This window comes from Microcebus murinus, chromosome 10 (assembly GCF_040939455.1).
Source record: "Microcebus murinus isolate Inina chromosome 10, M.murinus_Inina_mat1.0, whole genome shotgun sequence".
In the NCBI taxonomy this organism is placed as follows: Eukaryota; Metazoa; Chordata; class Mammalia; order Primates; family Cheirogaleidae; genus Microcebus; species Microcebus murinus.
The window spans coordinates 17,607,488-17,626,634 of NC_134113.1; the positions used below are offsets into that span (position 1 = coordinate 17,607,488).

A 19,147-nucleotide genomic window follows, 5' to 3' on the forward strand; every position below is an offset into this window, starting at 1 on the left:
GCTTGTGATATAGTCTATAAAAAGATTCTTAACAAAGAATACAAGATAATTTGATTTCCAGAACTCTCAATTATAGATATTGGATGGATCTCAATTTCACTCATTCAAGTGAGAAGAATCAGAGTTATAGAAAAAAAAATCTCATTCTTGAGGTTTATAACTCACAGTGTAGAAAATATATCAATAGCTACCTTTGAGATGCTTTGCTTCCCTTTTGGCAGCAAATAAAACTGGCTCACCAAAGCTGTATTATTTTTAAAAATTCCCACATCACACCACTGTCGTTCTGCTTTCACTGTGGCCACTGGATTTGAAGGAGTCTCTTTCTAATTTCAGAGAAAGAAAAATTTATGAAGACTCTTATTGAGCATGTGAAAAATTTTAAGATTTAATATAAGTCCATGCAGTGATCTACAAATAGGTATATGGATAAACACCATAACATTAATAGTTCATAAGTATATAATCTTAACAGATTAGGTCAACTGACAGTGAAACAGGGATGCCAATTCAAACACAGGAGTGACAGGCATTCTCCAAGTCAGTAGCTCTGTGCTATCAACCTAGCTGGAGTTAGCATGCTTTCCAATCAGTGATATGTTAAATTGCCAGCTGTTTTATAGAACATTGTCATTTCAGAGACTTTCTCGGAAAATGTAATTCCTTTAGTGTGACATTACAACTTGCTCTAAAAGGAGCAAGTAAAGAAAAATTCATTCCAAGCTGGCTCATTTCTAGATTCAAAAACAACTAGCAGAAATTCAGTGATCTTTGTACTTGAAATACCTGTGATTCTCCAAACCTAAAAGAAGAAAAAATGTTCAAAACTAAAATGCAATTTGAATAGACTGTACTATACACTAAAGAGGAATAGACTAAACAGTTTTACATTTTTTACCTTGCTTTAAAACAAATAAACTTCCTCTACCTTAAGCTACTTTTAGTGATAAGTGAATTATACTTATCCCTGGAACTAACCTTTTAAAGCCATCTTCTTTATAAATGAGACACTGTTTCCAGAAGCTCAAAACAAATGTGCACTTCAGTTATTTATTTCTGTCTTAAATATATAACAGCAGAGGTACATGCTTATAATTCACATTTTTTGTTATTTAGGCTATCACACATGACAAAGTGAGCTAACTAGAAGAGTTTTTAAAGTTTAAAAAAAAAGTAATAGCTTTAAACTTGTTTCATTTTTTAAAGTTGTAAAAACTCTCTTCAACAACTTTTATAAAACAACTGGCTCAAACTTAAATAACAAATATGATTCTGGCTGATGCACTGCAAAACAGATTCAAGAGAAAAAAGGTTCATTTTAATAATCCTTCCCTGAGAAGAGTCTAAGAACACTAGGACTTAACATTTAAGAAAGATGAAAGCTGATAAAAGTAAATATGTGATCAAAATCCATAAAATCATGATTGAAAGAAAACTAAAATTATAGACAATTCTTAAACATTCTAAAAGGTAAATATCAGGTCAGATAAAAACTCTTGCTCATATCAATAACACTGAAATGACCAATAATAAAAAAGAACTCAAAAAGTATATATATGTATATATTATGGTTATATTTATCTAATGAAGACAATGTTGGTGTATTTGTAAGTTACTTTCCTGGCATTTTAAGTTTGATGCCATGCAGACCAATTTTGGCCTTCCATAAAACAACCCAATATCAGAGATTATTGGGCTACCCTACATGTATGTCAACCCAATATTGTAATATTCTGTTGTGTTTCTATTAAGTAGCTAGCAATAGAGCCAGCCAGGTTTTATGTTCCCTAACACATCCTATCTTTTAACCATTAATGTAACTTACATATATACATACACATGTTTGTATATGTGTATATACATACACACATTTCTGATTACAAAAGTAACATTTCATTATGGAAAAACATAGAAAGCATAAATAAGAAAGTTAAAATTATCTCTGGCCCTATACCTGGAGAGAGTCATCTAGCATTTTAGTGTAAATATGTGTAGATGCATGTGAGAATATAAAGGTATGTATTGCACGTATTTTTTTAAAAAATTGAGAACACAACATATGTTATTTTTTATCCAGCTTTTTTCACAAAACATACTGTGAACATTTTCCTATTCAATTATTTACTTCTAAATTTATGTCAATTCATTACTAAATGACAACTGAGAATATTTTAATGAATTTATTGAAGTTGCTCAGCAGTTAGAAGCACATAATCATCTGTAAACATGCATCACCACCAGGTCATATACTTACAGAATATGGCATTACTGCAGGTTGGGTCTCTACACGGCTAATCTTAGTTGCAGGCAGTGCACATGTTTCATCAACTAAAAATTAAACAATTCATCATATAAGATTTATATAATATTATCAAACAGGCATATTAAAATATAATTTATAAATATACAAATACTTAATATCACCAAACTGTACATTTAAAAATGGTTAAATAGTAAATTTTATGTGTATTTTCCAGAATAAAAAAATAGCCAGAGAGTATTATACTATTATTCACAAAAATTAGTGATATAGACCTTTAGCTCAAGTTTGATGACTAGCTTAAACTTCAAAGAATATTTACCAAAGATGAAACATAATTCCTACTGCTAAAGAATAAGAATTTACAAAGTTAGAAATCAATTAAGCTGGAAAAATTGTTAATCCACGGTCTAGAACTAATCTTATCTTAAAGAAAACTTTGCTAAATTTATTCATGGTAGGGAAGATACATTCTGATTATATTTCAATAGTGTGTGCTAATCTAAATCTTTTATGTAAGGCAGCTGAGAATATTTTCTAAAATGGTTTTAATGAAATGCTTTATCTGCTTATACATGAATCAATCCAAAATGAAATACAATTCCCATATAAGACAAATACGTTTGATGAATTTATATACAAAAACTGTTCAAAATACAGATGTGAAACACATTTCAAACCTTCAGATTTGGTACTGAATGTTGTTAGTGAAGTTTCATCTTTAACAACAGCCCCATTTGTACTGGATGATTCAGTTTTAATGGCCTGCTGGGTTACCATAGTTTGTGCGCCGGAAACAGTACTGGATGCAGAAGTTTCAGGGATTACTGTTCTTACGTCCAGGCAACTACTTAGAACACCTACATTTGCTGAAGTGTGAGGACCTAAAAGAAAAAGAAGAACATCAAGTTATTATACTATATTATTATTAATATAATACCTGCAGATAATGGTTGTATCATATAGTTCTGTCATAAAATTCTTGGTACTTTCAGTTTTAAAATCATACATGAGCACCACAAATGGCATTGTGGTGCTCATGTATATGACTTAACCATTAGGCATAAAATATTTAGAAAAATAAAGTACATTATATCCATAGTGTATTAATATATCCAATTTCCCAGCTCCTTCTTTCATTCTACACATTGAACCTTTGTTCTTGACTCTGCTAAACAAACATTTACTAAATGACTAGTATTACTAGGCATGGCTCTGGGTGCTAGGGAAATAGAGATGAACAAGATAGAAAAAATTCCTGTTCAGAATAAATAATTTCAGATAATGTTAAGTGATAAGAAATAAAACAGTATAATGGAATAGTGATTTAACATACTATCAAATCTCAAATGTCACATAAGAACTTGCCACACTTAAATTCTATAGCTCATAACCAATTACTATTCAGGTAAGTGTTCACTGGCATTTTGACATCATTCTAACCAGATTCAATATAGTAGGTAATTTATTATTAAGAAAATGGATCAAAACTGTGTTATGGTCAGGCACAGTGGCTCATGCCTATAATCCAACACTTTGGTCTAGAACTCTTGAACTCAAACAATCTGCCTGTCACAGCCTCCCAGAGTGCTAGGATTACAAGCATAAGTCAGCATGCCCAGCTATAATCCAGCACTTTGGGAGGCTGAGATAGGAGGACTGCTTGAGACCAGGAGTTCAAGACCAACCTGGGCAGCATAGCAAGATCCCAATCTCTACAAAAAATAAAACAATTAGCCAGGTGTAGTGGCATGCACCAGTAGTCCTAGCTACTTGGGAGGCTGAGGCAGGAGGATTGCTTGAGCCCAGGAGTTCAAGGTTACAGTGAGCTTTGATCATGCCACTGCACTCCAGCCTAGGTGACAGAGCAAGACTCTGTCACAAAAACAAACAAACAAAAACCCCAACTGTGTAACATTTACTTTTTCAATGACTCTAAAATTCCCTACCAATTTAACAAAAAACTTTAGTTTTATTTAAAATGCCATCCTTATACCTTCATTTTTCCTTAGCATATCCACCATACAACTATTATGATTAGAAGCATTAGATGGCAAAGATGAATGTAAAATGGCATTAGAGTCCGTCAATGCTTTAAATTCTGGTTTGTTTTTCATTGAAGTTCCTTTCATGGCTGTATGTTCAATCTTCGCACTGTTTACTGTATCGCCGATCTACAAGAAATAAAGTAGTTTACTGTACCAAGCAATATTCAATAAAATAGGAATACATGTAAAAAACAAACAAAAGAATTTACAATTTAAGTTTACCAAAATATGAGACATTTAAAAATTATATTCTTAATTTCTATAGGATTATTCTTAAATTATACAATGGTTTTTAAGAAAACAATTTCTTTTCATTTAATCTCCAAAAAGACTAGTTTTGAAGGGAAAAGTGATGGTATATTTTGAGGGGAAAAAAATCTACATCTTCATAAATGGTAGCCAGTATTACAAGTAAATACGTAGGTAGGTAACAGGATAAAACACCAAAGCTAATGAGTTTAAAATTCTGGCCAAATTTCCTTAAAGGTCAGGCAGGTATACTTAAGATCTGATGACTCCTAAAAGTAAAATCTCAGTTACAAGGAACCTTCATGCAAATAAATTATTCTATATGACTGAGTTTTCCATATAGATATATAAAGATTAAATACGTATACATATCATTATTCTTTACTGCTAAACGTTTTGGATAAGAATGTTTCTAATTACATTTTTCTCTGCCTTCTTACATACACTGTAATGAACACATTTAAACTTTATGTTAATTTAGGTCATCAATGTGAACATCAGTTATTATATAGCAATATGTATAGGTCTACTGAACCATAAAAGTGACCTGGTTTCATCAAATACCCCAATATTGCTGTTCCTTTATATTAACCTATTTTTTGTTACTTTTCTATTTTTACTATAAACTTTTATAATTTCTCATGGCTCTAAAGATATTTGTCCCTTAAACATACCCTGTACTTGCCCTTAATTGATGGTGCTATTATTAATAAGTGATGATGATGATAATAGCCACAACCATTATGCGAGGCATTGTGCCAGGCAGTGTGTACATATTCATAAACTCTGTATCTTCCTTAATCTTCACAAGAATCCTATAAGTTTGATAATATGACCCGTTTTATAGATGAAGAAAATAGAAATACATGTAAAACACAAGCAAAATAATGCTCCAGAAACAGAGCTAGAATTTGAATCTAGGTTTACTTCATTCCAAAGTCTCCATGTTATAGTGTCTCTAACGTATTCTTTGCTTAAAAATCAGATATTCTAACTAAAATTTTATAAAATAAGAATAAATAAATCCTGATATTTTTGGTTAAACAAGGTAAAGTAAATACATTTGTTTCATATTTCTCCAAAAACTCAATTCAAATGATCAGAAAGAATTTTTAAAAAGTATGAAGATAAAATTTGTAAGGAAAAAGAGAATGAGAGAAGAGACAATAGTAGATAAGATGTAAAGCAGAAAAAGGTAGTAGCTAAGAGCCTTCTCCTAAGTGCAAATTCATCAAGATATGACACATTTGAGCCACAGAGCCTGGGAAGGCATCCACTACTGTGGTGGCAGAGGTACACAGTGCAAGAAAACACTGGGGGATTGTCACACAGAAGCCTGGATAAGAAGTGCTGAGGCCTTATCTCTGCTCTTTCGGCACACAAAACCAGAGAAATTCCTCTCCTCTTTTCTGAAGAGAGGAAATAGGTAGAAAGGTTGAAATGAGAGGCTCTAGACTATGCTACAGTATCTCTCAAGTGATGCAAAAAAGTATAGGGAAAGGTACCCATATTGAAAACAGGAATTAAGTAAAAGTCTGCATGTTGAACAAATAGATATCCCCTCTCCAATTCTCATACTAGGCTTCCAAAATACTGACAGCTACACTTATAACCGTCAAGCAAGAGGTTGGAGAATTCTCAGGGAAAACTAATTGGTCTAAGAAAAAAGACCCACAGATACTGATATTTGTGGGCCCTCAACCAATTGCCTTCGATAAGGTCTACTCATCAACAAGCCATGCCCACATGCATAGCCCTTCAAAGCTCTTTTTTTTTTTTTTTGGAGACAGAGTCTCACTCTGTTGCCCTGGCTAGAGTGCCGTGGTGTCAGCTTAGCTCACAGCAACCTCAAACTCCTGGGCTCAAGCAATCCTTCTGCCTCAGCCTCCCAAGTAGCTGGATTACAGGCATGTGCCACCATGCCCGGCTAATTTTTTTCTATGTATTTTTAATTGTCCAATTAATTTCTTTCTATTTTTAGTAGAGACGGGGTCTTGCTCTTCCTCAGGCTGGTTTCGAACTCCTGACCTTGAGCGATCCACCCACCTCGGCCTTCCAAAGGGCTAGAATTACAGGTGTGAGCCACCACGCCCGGCCCCAAGCTCCTTTTTATAGCCTCACTTTAAACGTGAAATGATAGCCAAGCATCACCAGCCTCTAATGTGAAAGTCCAAGATCAAACAAATTAAAAAATAAAAAGGAGCTTGAAAAAAAGAAATACTGCAGAGAGCAGAATAAATATCCAAATTCCAAAAAAGCACAGTTCTTGAAGAGATAGGGAAGATACTATATTTCTGAACCAAGAATAAGATGCTATAACAGAAATAAAGAATAAGATCAGGCTTTTGGAAGTTAAAACTGTGGTTGAATATATTTAAAAATTGGATAGAGGATTTATAATATAAAATGAAGAAATTTTTCAGAAAGTAGAATAGACAGAGAAAATAGAAGATAAAAAGGAAAATTAGAGGACTAGTCAGAAGGACGATCATTCAACAGAAGTGTTGAAAAATTAAGAAAGAGGAAATAAATAATCAATAATGAAAGCCTTGAGTTTCCAGGACAATGGTTCCACTGAGTATATAGGACAACAAATGAAGACATAACACCGTAAGGCACATCATTACTGAAATGTCAGAATACTGGAGATAAAAAGAAAAAATTAGGTCACATATAAAGGATCAGAAACCCTAGTGGATCAGACTTCTAAATAGCAATGCTGAAAGGCACTAGAAAAAAGCTTATAAATTTCTGAGAGAAAAGCTTCCACTACAGAATTTTATAATCCACCCAAACTATCAGTCAAATGTGAATAGACTAAAGATATTTTCAGATATGTAAGATCTCAAAAAGTTTACCTTTCATAAACTGTTTCTCAGGAAACTACTAGAGGGAAGGTTGCAACAAATAAGGGAAAATATCAAGAAAGAGGAATAAATGAGGTCAAGAAATGTAGGTTCTAGCACAAGAAAGAGAGAAGAAATTCCTAATATGAAACTAATGAAAGTTCTAAGAGGAGTGCTGTGCAGCAAGCCTAAAAAAGAACAAGTACAGACCAGAGCACGAGAACAGGGGGGTCCAGGAGGGATGGTTCCAAAGGGGCAAAAAAGGAACTACCTTATATATCTGATATTTTGAGAAGTTTTAAAGTTTGTTGGAGAATTTGAGTATGAATTAATAATAGACAAGAAGAAAACTAAGCAAGTGAAAAAGTGAGGCAGTTAATGCCAGGAAAAACAAAATTGTATGAGAAAGGAACAATGCTCATAGAGCACTACATGGCTTACCTATGAATATGTCACAATCATAATGTGAACATCAAGTCATAATTTAACTAAAAATATGTGAAGGATGTGGGAAGGGGAAAGGAGAGGATGAGGTAATATTTTAAGAGATCATCATATTTTCATTTTCCATTATTGAAGACAGCTGATCTAAAAGTAGAAAGCCAAGATATTTAGAAGTATAGTCAGCAGACCTTTGAACAACAAAGGTTTGAACTTCACGGGTCCACTTCTCTGTAGATTTTTTTCAATAAATATAGTTGGTCATCCATATCCATGGGTTTTGCATCTTCAACCAAACACAGATGGAAAATACAGTATTCATGGAATGCAAAAACCAAGGACACAGAGGGCTGAGTTTTTTTTTTTTTTTTTTGAGACAGAGTCTCACTTGTTGCCCAGGCTAGAGTGAGTGCCGTGGTGTCAGCCTAGCTCACAGCAACCTCAAACTCCTGGGCTCAAGCGATCCTCCTTCCTCAGCCTCCCGAGTAGCTGGGACTACAGGCATGTGCCACCATGCCCGGCTAATTTTTTCTATGTATATTAGTTGGCCAATTAATTTCTTTCTATTTATAGTAGAGACGAGGTCTCGCTCTTGCTCAGGCTGGTTTTGAACTCCTGACCTTGAGCAATCCGCCCGTCTCAGCCTCCCAGAGAGCTAGGATTACAGGCGTGAGCCACCGCGCCCGGCCGAGGGCTGAGTTTTGATATCCACAGGTACACCAGGCCAACTATAGGACTAGAGTATGCTTAGATTTTGGTATTCACTCACTGGAGGTCCTGGAACCAATCCCGCAGATACCAAGGGATGACTGTACATAGTAGATACTGAAAGAAAGCTACAATAGTTGAAAGTAGTTGCTTCTAGGGAGCTGTAACTAGGAGCAAGCAGGGACTGGGTAGGAAACTACTGCTCTTCATCATAAGCCTTATAGCACCATCTAAATTTATGATATACACACATAATACACATATATAATATATAATCAATAGATAACATATATATACATATAAATGTCTAATATAACAGTCTGCTTGCAAATAAACTATATGAGATTTACTTGTAACACCCCCTTCCTGACATAAGTATGGCATGACATACTTCCTAACATATATCTTTTCTGCATATTACTAGTTCTCAGTCATGCTCAGATCATGTAAGCCTACATCTACACCACTCTTCTTGAAAACAGTCTACTGATATAGATAGCAATTTTCCAGAAAAAAATAATGAATCTTAGTAAGCTTATTCATTAGTCTCCACAAAGACCAACTGCGAAGCACTTCAAAAAAGAAATAAAACTGGGGGATGGTCATGATGGAGACTCAGACTTTTGGGGGGAGGGGGGGAATGGGCATTTATTGAAACCTTAAAATCTGTACCCCCATAATATGCCAAAATAAAAAAAAAAAAAAAAAAAAAAAAAAAGGAAAAAAAAAAAAAAAAAAAAAAAAAGAAATAAAAGCTGGGCGCGGTGGCTCACGCCTGTAATCCTAGCACTCTGGGAGGCTGAGGCGGGCAGATTGCTCGAGGTCAGGAGTTCGAAACCAGCCTGAGCAAGAGCAAGACTTGGTCTCTGCTATAAATAGAAAGAAATTAATTGGCCAACTAATATATATAGAAAATTAGCCGGGCATGGTGGCACATGCCTGTAGTCCCAGCTACTCGGGAGGCTAAGGCAGAAGGATTGCTTGAGCCCAGGAGTTTGAGGTTGCTGTGAGCTAGGCTGACACCACGGCACTCACTCTAGCCTGGTCAACAAGCGAGACTCTGACTCAAAAAAAAAAAAAAAGAAAAGAAAAGAAATAACCTCTCATACACATACTCAATTTAGCAATTGATATTTTTGATAAACAAAATAATAAAAAATATATTTCATACGTATTCTCTAAAGTACCTCTTTAGAAGTTTAAAATGTATGTGTGTGACATTCAGAAATATAGACATAAGTATAAATTATAATGAATTAGTCTGATCTATGTAATGAGGATAGGCTTATCTCAACCAGGGGTTCTCAATTTAGGCTTCTGTCACAATGATCTGTGAAACTTTCTTTAAAAAGAAAACTTTCTGGGCACTATCCTAAAGATTCTGCTTCACTAGATCTGGGGAAGGACCTGGGAATCTGTGTGCATGTTTGTTTATCTCAGAGATGATTCTTATGTGCAGCCACAGTTAAAGATCCCTCTCCTAGAGTAATATGCCAAAACTCAATGAAAGTTGAGACCATAACCATAAACATTCATACCATCATAAACTTTTTAACTTACACTGTTAGGAACGATGCTATTACTGCCTTGTCTGTGAGGGTCTGTCCTGACTCCTGTAGGAATGAAAAAGTTCAGACTGATATGCTCTTATTTAGCTTCAAGAAAATATATTATAATCAAATATTTTTTAAAGTTACATATTAGGTTTAAAAAGTAGCATTTTTATCAAAGTTCTTACTAGTTTACTTAAGTTGACTGAAATCCTCTCTGGAAAAATGTGTAAAATTAAACTTGCTTTTACTTTCCAAGTGTCTGTTTAGCTAAAAATACTTTTGATAAAAAGCTGAGATGTTTGCGAAAGTGAATTAAAACCATCTGCATAAGACTTCAATATCCTCAGAAAAAAAATAAAAATAAAAAAAAAATAAAATCATCTGCTGAAGTAATATGTCAAATCAAGTGTATCAGACTGAACTATAGAAAAAATATCCTATTCTACATGTCTATATGTTCTACTACATCATAATGGTAAGACAGCCAAGTTTCAAAGTTGAAACTCAACATATGTGATTCACCGAGCATGAGCCATAATATAATAAAATTTGTTAAAGCAAGCCTAATTAAAGACTTCTCTGCAGCATCTTTTCTCAAAAGCATATGAGCATACATACTTTCATTAAGTGTGAAAATTATGTTACCTTGCATATTTGGTGCTGCTGAAGAATCTGATGATGTGGCTTGGTATGGCAAGTCTGTATTCAACTGCAAAAGATAGCCCTCAACTGTAGGCACTTCATCCCATTTGACATGAAAAGAGTTGGTAGTGGCTTTGATCAGCTGTACTTGTGATGGTGCTGGTGGTTTTTCTAAAGAACAATATTGATATTATACATTTAAGTTTCAATCATATCAATAGTTTGTATAAACTGGAGTTTTAAAAACATTAGTGGTGAATGTTTCATCTGTTTACCAAGAGAAGGAAAATTTACTCAGATAAACATAGCTACATTAGGTCAAATAAAAAGTCTAGGGTTCTGATTCCATTTATTTAATTCCTTATACAAATAAATCTATAAACTAAACAATCCAGTACCAAAATACTTGAGTCATCAGATTCAGAAAAGTGTTTAATGCTAAAAGGAGTTTGGGGTGGGGGGAGCCAAGTATTGTTATATGATTATAGCTACATTATTTAACCTTATTTAGAAATTCTAATATGTTTCATGTTATGAGCCAATTCTCAACTAACAGCATACTTGCTAGAAATTCTGTTAATGTGAGCAAAGATGACTTGAACATGATATTTTGGAAAAACATAATTTCTCTTCAGTTAATACCCTCTTATCAAGACTTAAACTACACAAAACAGGTAATTACCTTGAAATGCACCAAACATTTCCAATATAACCTACATTTCCAAAACAAGTAACTATTATAGACTCTTAAAGCTGGAAAACAGGATTTGAAATTATTTCTACAATATCCTTGTCTTCTTTTTTTTTGTATACCTACCATATCAGGGAATTTACAACTCAGAGGCAGTACATTCCCCTTTGGACAGTAACATAAGAAAATGTATTCTTCTAGTGAACTGAAATCTATAAGCCTATGAATTCATCCTTATAGAACAACTGTAATATCTATCTCAGTTTTAAATATGTATCCTTAGAGTAGGGGGTCAGTAAACTATGAGCCATGGGCCAGATTCAGCCCATGCCTGTTTTTATAAATAGTTTTATTGAAACACAGCTAAGCTCATTTGTTTATGTATTGTCTATGGCTGCTTCCATGCTAAAACAGCAGAGCTGAGTAATTACAACAGAGACCTCAGGACCTACAAAGCCTAACGTATTTACATTCTGCTCCTTTACAGAAAAAAATTTGATGACCCTATTTTAGAAGATAATTAAGCCTAGCTCCTTCAACTATTCCCATGTAAACTCCTCCATGATCCTATTCACAATCCAGTTTATTTATGTTTCTTAAAGTAAGGCAACCCAGACCTGAACAAAAGCAGACACTAAGAAGATAAATCCAGGAGGTACAACCCCTACATAATAGAATTGACATAAAGAAAGACTAAAGAAAAGAGAAGGGTGAAAATCAATAAAATAAATCAAGAAAATTCTCCAGAACTGAAAAGCATGAGTCTTCAGACTGAAAGTATTCACTGAGTACTCAGCACAATGGATACAAAGTACATACAACAAAGCAAGATACTATGATATTTAAAAATAGTGGGAACAAGAGAAAAATCCTAAAAGCATCCAGAGAAAGGGGAGGAAAAAAAGGTCACATTTAAAAGGACCAAAAATCAGAAGTGGTTTGGATTTCTCAACAAAAACACTGGAAGCTTAAAATCAACAGAATGATGCTTCCAGTATTCTGAAGTATAATGATTTCCAATGTAAAACTTCATTTCCATTCAAGTGTCGATTAAGTCGATCAAGTCGAAGGAAGACTGAACACATTTTCAAATAATGCAAGATCTCAAAAAAGTTATCAGCTGTGCACCCTTTTCTTGGGATGTTTTCCACAAAAAAAGAAGTAAGCTAAGAAAAGGAAAAATATGGGATCCAGGAAACAGGGAATCTGGCACAGATGAGAGGCAAAAGATATCCCTAAGAGGATGATGGAGACACTAGGATGATAGTTGTGCTCAATTTGTAAAGGGCAACCATCCCAGATTGGAGCAGGAGAGCTTTCTGTAAGATGATCAAATTTGATAGAGTATTTGATGCTTCTAACCATATCAGAGATTTAAACAAATAATAGTGTATGGACTGAATTGGTGGTAAGTACATACAGATCTAAAACAAATAAAATTGACAATTATTACTCCATAGTAAATAAAAAACTGTGCAAGGAAGGCTCAACTGTGAATAGCATTTATATAGTCATAATGTAAACAATGACTATACATCTAACAAAATTATGGTATAATCATATTGAGAGAATGGTTGATAGGGAAGGTGTATGGGAGAGAGGTAAAGAAAGGTGGCAAGAAGAGCTAAATCCTTAATTTCCACAGTAGAAAGTGAGCATAATATGCCTAAATTGGAAAAAAAAATCCAAGTAACAATATAGGCATGTGATATAGGGATATGAAAATAAATATCCAGAGAATCATTTAACAGAATTAAGATGCTTATAAAGCAAGAAAAATGTGGGGAAGACGGGTGCAAAGGACTGCTATCTTTCATTAAAAGCCTCATGGAATTAATTCTATTATTCTTTTAAATGCTATGAAATGCACAAAGTTTAACTAAAAGTAAAAAAAAGGCAAAATGAAGAACCTCTACCTCCCCTCAAAATTGATGCTAACTTATCTAACTTTTGTCATAGTGACTGCTTTTACTTTTAGATGGATATTGGTATCTGAAGCCTTTTATGAAAATGTTCATGGAAAAACTGGCCATTTAGATTCAATAGTTTTTTACCCTTTTAAGTCACAGATCCTTTAGAGAATCTGGTTAAAATGATATAATTCCTACAAAGAAAAATTCACTCATATACATTTTACATCCAATTGCAGAGAACTGAAGTTTATCCTTAGACTTCAGTTAATAATCCCAAATTTCAAAGATGAATCAGTAAATTGAATTTTCTATATTTCTTTCCTGGTTGCTAGTATGTGCTTCTTTCACATAAAGTACTTAGTCTATAACTTAATTGTTCCATTATTTTTTTCACCTATCTTAATTTTATTTTATTTTATACATTTTTTAAAAATTGAGATAGGGTCTCACTCTTTTGTGGTGGCTAAAGTGTAGTGGTGTGATTAGAGCTCACTGCAGGCTCAATCTCCTGGGCTGAAGCAATCCACCTGCCTTAACCTCCTGAGTAGCTGGGACTACAGGTACATGCCACCACACTTGGCTAATTTTCTTATTTTTTGTAGAGGTCTTGCTATGTTGCCCAGGGTAGTCTCAAACTCCTGGCCTCAAGCGATCCTCCCACCTCAGCCTCCCCAAAGTGCTGGGATTACAGGCATGAGCTACTATGCCTGGCCTTAATTTTAATATTAAACTGTTTTTACTTTATAAAAGTAATATGTGCTACTGTAGAAAATACAGATAAGGAAAGAGAGAAAAGCTTTAAAGAAAATATCTAATCTCAGCTCTCAGATAATACTTTGGTATATATCCTTCCAACTTTTCTATTTATAACTTTAAAATAACTAGAGTCATAGATATGTTTATAATCTGCTTTTCTCATATAATATTACATATTACATCTCCAGATCTAATTTCTCTACTGGCCTCCAGATTTGTTTTTTCATTCAACTGCCTACTTGATCTTATTTCAAACTTAGCATGGTCTAAATGGAACTCTTAATTCTCTCCACAAGGCTATTTTCCCTTGGTCTTCCCCATCTCAGTAAATTATTCATGCTAAAAATTTTACCCTTTTCTTCCCTTTCTGTCCCCTGCCATACTCACTTTATCAGCCAGTTCTGCCAACAAGAACTCCAAAGTATATCCTGAATTTATCCATTCTTCCTCTTCTCCATTGTCACCACTGTAGTCTAAGACACTTCTTTGAATACTGAACAAGCCTATAACTTGTCTCCCTGTGTGCAATTTATCTTCCACACAACTGCCAGTGCCCATTCCAAAAGTATATCAGATCATATCACATCTCTCCTTTAAACTTATACATAACTTACCATTGAACTTTAAAAATAATTTAAAATCTACCATGATGTTCAAGGCCCTCATGATCTGACTTGTGGTCACCTCTCTAACTTGTATTCCTATACTCTCCCCTTTGTGTACTCAGCTCAAATCTGCTCCCAAAAAATGCCAAGTATTCCGATCTCAGCAAATATTCGATCTCAGCAAATATTCGTACTTGCTGTTAGCTCTTCCTGCAGTGGTTTTCCCAGCCTTTTACATGGGTAGCTCCTGCTCACCATTTGGATCACATCCCATGTCATTTCATCACAGCGGACTTTTCTGACTACTACTCTGAAGCAGCCACCATCCCCCATTCCCAGTACCTCCCATCACTATCTCGTGTCTTCACGTGCTTACCAGAAACTCAACTTATTTTGTTTGTTTGTTTGATTACTGCTTGTTATCTCTCTGCTGTCTCAGAATGTAAGTTCTTTGAGAGCATGAACATTATCAATCTTGTTCATTGCTATATTCCCAGCATTTAGAACAATTCCTGCTACACAGTTATCAATAAATAAATATTTATTGAAAATGCATGTGAATTTCACATTAAAAATTTTTGGTGCTCTAGTACTTTTTTTACAAAACTTTTTATTTTGGAATAATTTCAGATTTGCAGAAAAGTTACAAAGACAGTACAGTGTTGCCATAATACATAACCCCAGCTGTCTCTCTTCCCCAGCTCCCACCAATATTAACAAATTCTTTAAAACTAAGAAATGACCATAAGTACAATACTATTAACTAAACTACAGACTACTCAGATTTCACCAGTTTTTTAATTAATGGTCATTTTTTTCTAGTATCCAATCCAGAATTCACATTGCATTTAGTCAGCATGTCCCCTTAGTCTCCTCCAATTTATGACTATTTCTTAGTTTTCCCTTATTTTTCATCACTTTGAAACTTTTAAAGAGTACTGCTCACATAGTCTGTATAATATCTAGAATGTCCCCGTGGGTTTATATGATATTTTCTCATGATTAGACTGGGGTTATGAATTTTTGAGAAGAGTACCACAGAAGTGAAGTACCTACTTATTACATGATATCAGGAAGATAAATGATATCAAAATGACATCACTAGTGACATTAACCTGGATCACTTGATTAAGGTGGTGCTTGCCAGGTTTCTCTACTGTAAAGCTACCATTTTTCCTTTTCCATATTCTACTGTTTGCAAAGCAGTCTACACTAAATCCAGTCTACACTCAAGGACAGGGGAATTAATATGCTTACCTGGAGTGAGGAGTATCTACATATATCATTTCTTCCACTCATTTTTTTCTTTTTTTTTTGAGACAGAACCTCACTCCGTTGCCCAGGCTAGAGTGCCATGGCATCAGCCTAGCTCACAGCAACCCTAAACTCCTGGGCTCAGGCAATCCTACTGCCTCAGCCTCCCGAGTAACTGGGACTACAGGCATGTGCCACCATGCTCGGCTAATTTTTTCTATATATTTTTAGTTGGCCAATTGATTTCTTTCTCTTTTTAGTAGAGACAGGGTCTTGCTCTTGCTCAGGCTGGTTTTCAACTCCTGACCTTGAGTGATCCCCCCCACCACCCCCACCTTGGCCTCCCAGAGTGCTGGGATTACAGGTGTGAGCCATCTTGCCTGGCCCATTCATTTTTAATTACGGGAAAGAGAGGCAGTGGCATTTACTGTGAGTCTCAAAAGACAGACATTATTTGAGTATTTACCTAAAAAAACCAGTTTTATTTGTTAAATACTCTTACCTACCAGTATCAAGATACCAAAGATCCTTGCAGCAAACTTGACTATTCAGTGCTTTTTTGTAACCATCTCTTCCACTCCAAAAATATAAACGTGTGCCAATTGCAACAGCACAGTGTCCAGCTCTTGGTCTTGGTCTTGAATTTTTTTTATCCTCCTGAGAATCTGATACTAGTGTGGTCCATTCTGCTGTATCTAAAAAGACAGAAACATCTATGACTAATCTATTGTTCTTAAACAACAAAATAACTAAAGTTCTTTTGCTAATAATTTTATTCCAGTGAGTAATTCTTAAAAGACTCACCCAGGTTTAGGTAAGAAAATGAACTGGTACATCTCCATTCACAATCTTGAGGTGACATGTCAATATTTTCCCCCTTATGTGGAACCCATCCACCAAAAATGTACATCCTGAACAACAATAAAAAAACAAGAACATAAAGTAGCTGATTTAATTTTACTTTTTGGATTTGAAATGCTAAGAAGAGTAGGCTTAAATTTCTTATTTGTTGACTGAAAGCTTCAGAACTATTCACTCACTTGTCATTGTCAAGGTAATGGGAATAAGAAGATGAATAAAATAGTCTTCTTTCAAGAATTTGCAATTTTATAAAGCAATAGATAATCAAAACTATTTCTTTCTGGCAAGTTACTTAAAGTGAGGAATATTTCAACTATAATACATTTGAAAATCAAAACTATCTATAATGTACTAAGGGTACCCAGTCAGAAATATACTCAAATGATCTATGATATCCAAAGCCAAATTTAGAATTGTATGCACATAGCAACCAAAGAGGATTAAATTTCATATAACTTTGGTCACTGATATCACTTAAATAAAAAACTTTAAAAACTTTAAACTACATTTCTCAGGGCCCTAGTTCTTTTTTTTTTTTCTTTCTTTTTTTTCTTTTCTTTTTGGTGATAGGGCTAGAGTTTGGTGATAGGGCTTTCTGTTGCCTGGGCTAGAGTTCAGTGGCATCATCATAGTTCAATGCAACCTCAAACTCCTGGGCTCAAGCAATCAATCCCCTAGGAGATCTTGAGACAAGCCTAATGGCTGCTGGAAAAGAAAGACTCATCAGGCAGAGCTTAGGGCCCATATAACCTCATGCCAACCAGAGCTCTTTTTTTAAAATCTATTTTTTATATTGGGGTTCCAGTGGAAAATTTCATTTTATAAAAGGGTTCTGCTGCCACACACACACACAAAATGTATGTTATAAGATTTTGTTTAAATGTAAAGACCATTCTGTTTGGTTTTGAGGATACTTTTAAGAAAGAACTAGTAAGGTTCTAAATTACAATATTAGTTTCCTAAAACATTACATTTAAGGTAAAATTCCTACACTAGTAAATACTTCATTAAGTTCTACTTAAACAGTACTCCTAATTGTGGCAAAGTGTTGCACAAATAAGGGAACTTGTGGTAGTGGTTGCTAACCTTTATGGTAGTGGTTGCTAACCTTTACGGTATACTCTGTATGTACCAGGAACTGTTCTAAGCACTTTATATGTACTAATCTATTTACTCTTCATTACAACCTTGTAAAGTAAGTTTTACTTTAATCCTCACTGTATACTTGAGAAAACTGAGGTACAGAAAAATTAAGTTTATTTGCCTCAGGTCATACAGGACAAGCACCAAAGCTGAGACTTGAACCCAAGCTATCTGGTAACAGAGTCTGTATTCCAGCCGTAACTCTATATTGCCATCTAAAGTGTAATCATTACAAGTATGTGCCTGCTACAAATCAAGCACTTTCAAATATATGTAGAAAAAAAATAGTGATGTAGGTATGCCAAACCTGCTGACAGAAGACAGATAAGTTTGACAACACTGTGCCTTACATTTACATAAAGCCTACTTTGTACAAGACATTGTGAGGAATGTAAAGAAGTAAAAGAGATAGCATGAAAGGAAAATGGCCTCCATAGACAAATTATTTTAGCTTTTGTAAGCACAAACTTTGCTAATTTTAATAATCTATTTCCAAGAAACTAGTATTGTGAGGAATATAAAGTAAAAAAGATAGTGTGAAAATGGCACACTAAATATTTTAGCTTCCATAGATACATTATCTTAGCTTCAATAAGCACAATAAAACTTTAAGTTGAATAATCTATTCCCAAGAAACTAGTAGCATGACTTTTCTTTGTGTGTGTGTCTCTCTCAAGATGGTTTTCAAAAAGCAAAAGCAAAATACAAAAAATACCATACTTGTTTCCTATAAGACTAGCTGTATGAAGGCTTCGTGGAAGTGGCACTGTCCCTTTGGTTTCTGGTTTTGACCATGACATGGTTTCTAAAAGTAAAAATAATTATATTAGCAATTTAATGACAGCAAATTACAACTTCATAATTTTTAAAAATAAATCAAAGACTTGTCAAAATGAAGGAAAAATATTTTAACAGTTATTTGAACTTCATCTTAAAATAAACATTTCCAGCTGACATAAATTGCCAATCAGAAATCTACTTACACTTGAATATTAGTACAGTTAACTCTCTGTATTGGTGGTCCCCTTGCCTGTGGATTCAACCCACCATGGATCGAAAATATTCAGAAAAAAAAATTCGAGTCTGTACTGGACATGTACAGACTTGTTTTTCTTGTCATCATTTCCTAAACAATAGAGTATAACAACCATTTACATGGTATTTACATTGTATTATC

At 34.3% G+C, this 19,147-nt stretch overlaps 1 protein-coding gene across 1 annotated transcript in view; it reads right to left on the minus strand.

Annotated features, from left to right (window-relative positions):
• The window catches only part of HCFC2 (host cell factor C2), a 35,491-nt gene that overhangs the window by 5,775 nt on the left and 10,569 nt on the right, over positions 1 to 19,147 (minus strand). The window contains exons 5-13 of the mRNA XM_012772717.2: positions 18,691 to 18,775; positions 16,771 to 16,877; positions 16,473 to 16,661; positions 10,751 to 10,918; positions 10,113 to 10,165; positions 4,257 to 4,434; positions 2,941 to 3,144; positions 2,255 to 2,328; positions 192 to 326 (exon numbers count right to left, since the gene is read on the minus strand). Of these exons, the coding sequence (XP_012628171.1) occupies positions 192 to 326; positions 2,255 to 2,328; positions 2,941 to 3,144; positions 4,257 to 4,434; positions 10,113 to 10,165; positions 10,751 to 10,918; positions 16,473 to 16,661; positions 16,771 to 16,877; positions 18,691 to 18,775 (1,193 nt within the window). The remainder of the gene's footprint in view (positions 1 to 191; positions 327 to 2,254; positions 2,329 to 2,940; positions 3,145 to 4,256; positions 4,435 to 10,112; positions 10,166 to 10,750; positions 10,919 to 16,472; positions 16,662 to 16,770; positions 16,878 to 18,690; positions 18,776 to 19,147) is intronic.